General features: G+C 38.2%; 1 protein-coding gene across 1 annotated transcript; it reads left to right on the forward strand.

The window, feature by feature from the left end:
- Window positions 1-602: 602 nt before the first annotated feature.
- On the forward strand, window positions 603-3,826 carry LOC149158324 (trans-cinnamate 4-monooxygenase-like). Its single transcript, XM_089436193.1, has 3 exons — window positions 603-1,617; window positions 1,813-1,949; window positions 3,003-3,826. Exons 1-3 carry the CDS (start codon window positions 812-814, stop codon window positions 3,602-3,604), a joined length of 1,545 nt encoding a protein of 514 aa, XP_089292319.1. The 5' UTR covers window positions 603-811; the 3' UTR covers window positions 3,605-3,826.
- Window positions 3,827-5,323: the final 1,497 nt, after the last annotated feature.

Genomic DNA, 5,323 nt, shown 5'->3' on the forward strand with positions numbered 1-5,323 from the left:
GTATATGTTTCACAAATAAAAAATGCTTCACAAATTAAAAATCAAATATATTAGAAATTTATAATTTAGTAAAAATTCATTCTTCACAAATAAAAAGAGCTTACTCTTGGAATACTTATTAAAATAGCCCAAAAATGTTCTTATAAAATTTAAAATCAAGTAAAGAGAATAACAAACCAACCACCCACCATCCCACAAGGAGACCTATGAAACCTTACCTGAGAGGGGTTCAAACCAACCACCCACCATCCCACAAGGAGACCTATGAAACCTTCCCTGAGAGGGGTTGTACACGGGAACATTGGTTAGGAGACGTTCAAGGACCTCTGCGTAAAGTGCAGTCGTCGTTAGGAGATATTGTGGGTTTTGGTGGGTCCCATTAAAAGGAGATATTGTGAGTTTTGGTGGGTCCCATTTAAAAGAATCTGTGGATGGATGATCTTAAAATCAAAGGTTGGTGTGTAAAGTTTCAAACCAGGCAGGTAGAGGTGGAACTTAGGTGTGCCGGTTTACCTAAGTGTCATACCTTGAGTGAACTTCCTACCAGCCCGGGGGCCCTGAGGAGGTGTTCACACCATCGGTAATGAGAACGAAGAAGGCTTCAGATCCGCTCAGCTGTTACGATAGGCAAACGCAACCCAGAATTGACGGGCAGGTGCAGTGATTTTCCAGTAAAGAAGTGGGTTGGTAGGATTCGTTCCAGCTATATATACTTGGAAGCGAATTCATATTATTCATTCCTTTTCACAAATTCGTGCTATGTCTTAGTTTCCATTTGCAGCAAGTTAGTGAACTCGGGAGGTTGGTAAAAATGGCGAGTGAAGTATTGGCTCAAGGATCTGCTCTGTTGGAGAAATCCCTGATTGCTCTGTTAGTTGTTGTGGTGGGTGCCGTGCTGGTGAACAAGCTGAGAGGCAGGAAGCTGAAGCTCCCGCCCGGTCCATTCGCATTGCCCATATTCGGGAACTGGTTGCAGGTCGGGGATGATTTGAATCACAGAAACCTCAGCGATTTAGCCAAGAAATATGGCAAAATCTTTCTGCTCAAGATGGGCCAGAGGAACCTTGTGGTAGTTTCATCTCCCGATCTGGCCAAGGAGGTCCTGCACACCCAGGGCGTCGAGTTCGGGTCTCGAACCCGGAACGTGGTGTTCGATATCTTCACCGGCAAGGGGCAGGACATGGTGTTCACCGTCTATGGAGATCACTGGAGAAAGATGCGCAGGATCATGACTGTGCCTTTCTTTACAAATAAAGTTGTCCAGCACTACAGATTCGCGTGGGAAGACGAGATCAGCCGCGTGGTCGCGGATGTGAAATCCCGCGCCGAGTCTTCCACCTCGGGCATTGTCATCCGCAGGCGCCTCCAGCTCATGATGTATAATATTATGTACAGGATGATGTTCGACAGGAGATTCGAATCCGAGGACGACCCGCTTTTCCTAAAGCTCAAGGCCCTCAACGGAGAGCGAAGCCGCTTGGCCCAGAGCTTTGAGTACAATTATGGGGATTTCATTCCCATTCTCAGGCCCTTCCTCAGAGGTTATCTCAGAATCTGCAATGAGATTAAAGAGAAACGGCTCTCTCTTTTCAAGGACTACTTCGTCGAAGAGCGCAAGTGAGTAGAATATCAATTACTAAAAAGACAACATTTTTTTTCGTAAAATTTAGAACCTCTATGTGACAGTTATTTGACAAATTCTGAAATATTTATAAAATCAACCATCTATGAATCTGAAATATTTCTAAATTCTGCAATCTAAATAAAAATATCCATTTAAATTCTCTATTTAACCTCCAATTTGTATTGCAGGAAGCTCGCCAGTACCAAGACTAGTACCAACTCCGGGGAGCTCAAGTGTGCAATGGACCATATTTTAGATGCGCAGAGCAAGGGAGAGATCAATGAGGATAATGTTTTGTACATCGTTGAGAACATCAACGTTGCAGGTAAATTTAGAAATACCCGAGTGAAATGTTTTTGAACTCAGAGTTTCGTTAAATTTAGAAATACCCGAGTGAAATATTTTTGAGCAAAGTTTCGTCAGCTATTTGAGCGTTAGGGCATCCCTGAATTTATCTGGATTGCAGATTTTGCAGCAAAGGAGTTAATGTCAAACAATTGATCTCTTTCCTTACCATTACATTTTAGGAAATTTCCAGAATCTGCAATTCACTCCTGACTAGCAGGTTTTTGGATATTTTTGGAATCTCCAATGATGTTTTGGAAATTTCCAGAATCTGCAATTCATTCATGAATAGCAAATTCTTGGATATTTTCGGAATTTCCAATGATGTTTTTAGGACATTTTATATTTGGATTGCAGATTTTTAAAATATCTGGAAAGCAACCAGGTAAATCTTTGCACTCTGAGGTTGGGAAGCAAATTGTTTTGCATTTCCTGTTGTCCATTCTAAATGTTCCCAGAATCTGCAATTTAAAATGTAAATTGTTTGACTTTGCTGGGATATTTTCAGAATGTGCAATCCAAAATGTAAATTGTTTGACTTCCTAGATGTTAGCAAAATCTGCAATCCAAAACATAAATTGTTTGGCTGGGTTGTTGTCCACTCTTGATGTTCCCAGAATCTGCAGTCCAAAACATAAATTGTTTGACTTTGCTGCTGTCCATCTTAGATGTTCCCAAAATTTACAAGTGTTGTCTTGTGATCCCAAAATTTTGTCCATATCATGAATTTCTGGACAAAATCTTGTGAGAAAATTTCTGGGAAATTCTTGGGAGTGTTTAAATTGTTGTTTTGATGGCGAAAATGAATTGGCACCATCAAAAAAAACTTAAACACCCAAAATCTTAAAACTTAACTAATGTAACTTAGATTTTCAAAAAATTCCACTGAATTTTCTCAAAATCATACGGGAATTTCTATTATTTTCTGGACACGGCCTGCCCTTATTGGATACCGTCTACTAAGGAACTGACTGAAATTTTCATTTGGTCAAAATTGTGATACATCTTTGTTTGTTGGTTGCACTTGCTGCAGCAATTGAGACAACGCTGTGGTCGATGGAATGGGGAATAGCGGAGCTGGTGAACCACCAGGAGATTCAGAGCAAGGTGCGCGCAGAGCTGGACGCTGTTCTTGGACCGGGCGTGCAGATAACGGAACCAGACACGACACGGTTGCCCTACCTTCAGGCGGTTGTGAAGGAAACCCTTCGTCTCCGCATGGCGATCCCGTTGCTCGTCCCCCACATGAATCTCCACGACGCCAAGCTCGGGGGCTACGATATTCCGGCAGAGAGCAAGATCCTGGTGAACGCCTGGTGGTTGGCCAACAATCCCGACAACTGGAAGAACCCCGAGGAGTTCCGCCCCGAGCGGTTCTTCGAGGAGGAGAAGCACACCGAAGCCAATGGCAACGACTTCAAATTCCTGCCCTTCGGTGTGGGGAGGAGGAGCTGCCCGGGAATCATTCTGGCGCTGCCTCTCCTCGCACTCTCCATCGGAAGACTTGTTCAGAACTTCCACCTTCTGCCGCCGCCCGGGCAGAGCAAAGTGGATGTCTCTGAGAAGGGCGGGCAGTTCAGCCTTCACATTCTCAACCATTCTCTCATCGTCGCCAAGCCCATAGCTTCTGCTTAAGCCCAACTTGTCAGTGACTGGTATATAAATGCGCGCACCTGAGCAAAAAACACTCCATCTATCCAATAGAATAATGGAGGCATGACTGTGTGCTTGTCCACTGTCGAGTCTACTAAGAGCTCATAGCACTTCAAAAGTTTGCCTAGGATTTCAATAACAGACACCGTCAATTATGTCATGTATCAATAAAAGTTTGCATAAATTAAATGATATTTCAATATACTATTTTGACTCTCTACCAATTGGGGAATTTTACTGCTATTGGGCCAACAACATGGTCTTGTGACTTCTAACTTCATATGATGTAGATGTTTCAATAATGGTTTGAACCAGTCAAACAAACAAAAGTTTCGACTAACCAAGATCCAGTCCAACCAAGTTCCACCATGATAACCTTACCTTACGTAACAATGTCAACCTGATAACCTTTACCTAACAGTTCCACCATGAGAACCTTACCTAACATGATAACCTTTACCTAACCATGTCAACATGTGAGACAAGAATCCAACTTTCTACGTTTTAGTAGTTTATTTTTTCTGATTTGGTTGAAATACTTTTTAATTAATTTTGTTAAAAGCAGCTGAGCAATTTAATATGATATAGGATAATAAAAAATTACAATCTAATCTAAAAATTGTATTCTCAAATTTTAATCATAAAATCAAAACATAAAAATATATTTTAAACCATAAAAAAAACTATAACCTAATTTAAAATTGTATCTTCAAATTTAACTACAAAATCAAAATATAAAAAAATTAGCCTAACACTAAAAAAAATAATATAATATTAATTTCAAATATAAAATAATTTAATAAAGTCAGCTTTTCAAATAAATTTTAGTTTTTATAATTTTTAATAATAATAAAAAATTCAAAAACCAATATTATAAATAATTTTTGGGAAAATAAAATATAAAATTTTAATTAAATTATATATAAATATAATACCCTGACTCACCTGCAGACCTGGACTTCTAAGTTTACCTTTGTCAGATTATACTCACACATATAAAACAACATATCGCTTCTTTCTACTCGTTTAATTCACCTGACTTTCAAAATGATGACAAGTTAAAGTGAGTGTCATGTGTAAGGTAACCTACCTTAGAAGTTCATTGTTATTTTTTTATTCTCATGATTGCTTCTTCAATTTCTTCTCTTAGTTGTCTTCCGTCTCCGCAAATCCGTAACTTGTCTTTTCTCCAATTGTTTGTTCGTCTAACTTTCACCAACCTTTCGTTTAATGTCAATATAAATACTTTTTGTCATGTTATTCAAAGTTGTTTATACCATCTTATACTCTACCATCTTCATCATTTCTAAATTTCCATTCATTTACCAATTTAAGTCATTACTATTCATTAGATTATTTTATTTTCCAGAAAAGGAAAAATCAAAGATTTTATATTAATATTGAGTTGTTTACATATATCAAAATATTAAAAAAAAAACATTATTTTTAATATTTTCTCTGAAAGTATTGATTTTATCAGGTATATCTTTTGAAATAATACAAATACATATAAATGAAAAACATAAAATATATGTTACTTCTCAAAATTTTATGACAATATAACAATATTTTGGCAATTAAGAAAGTTAGTATCAAGAGAGATAAACTTGTGAGTAGTTGATTTCCCCCCTCTTTTGTAGAATGTCATCTAAATATGCAAAATATATAGTCTTTCCACGAAGATATCTATGTCTATCTTTG

The sequence above is a fragment of the Pinus tabuliformis genome, chromosome 5_2 (genome assembly GCF_031772625.1).
Source record: "Pinus tabuliformis cultivar Carrire ecotype Pingquan chromosome 5_2, CPIR1, whole genome shotgun sequence".
NCBI classification, from domain to species: domain Eukaryota; kingdom Viridiplantae; phylum Streptophyta; class Pinopsida; order Pinales; family Pinaceae; genus Pinus; species Pinus tabuliformis.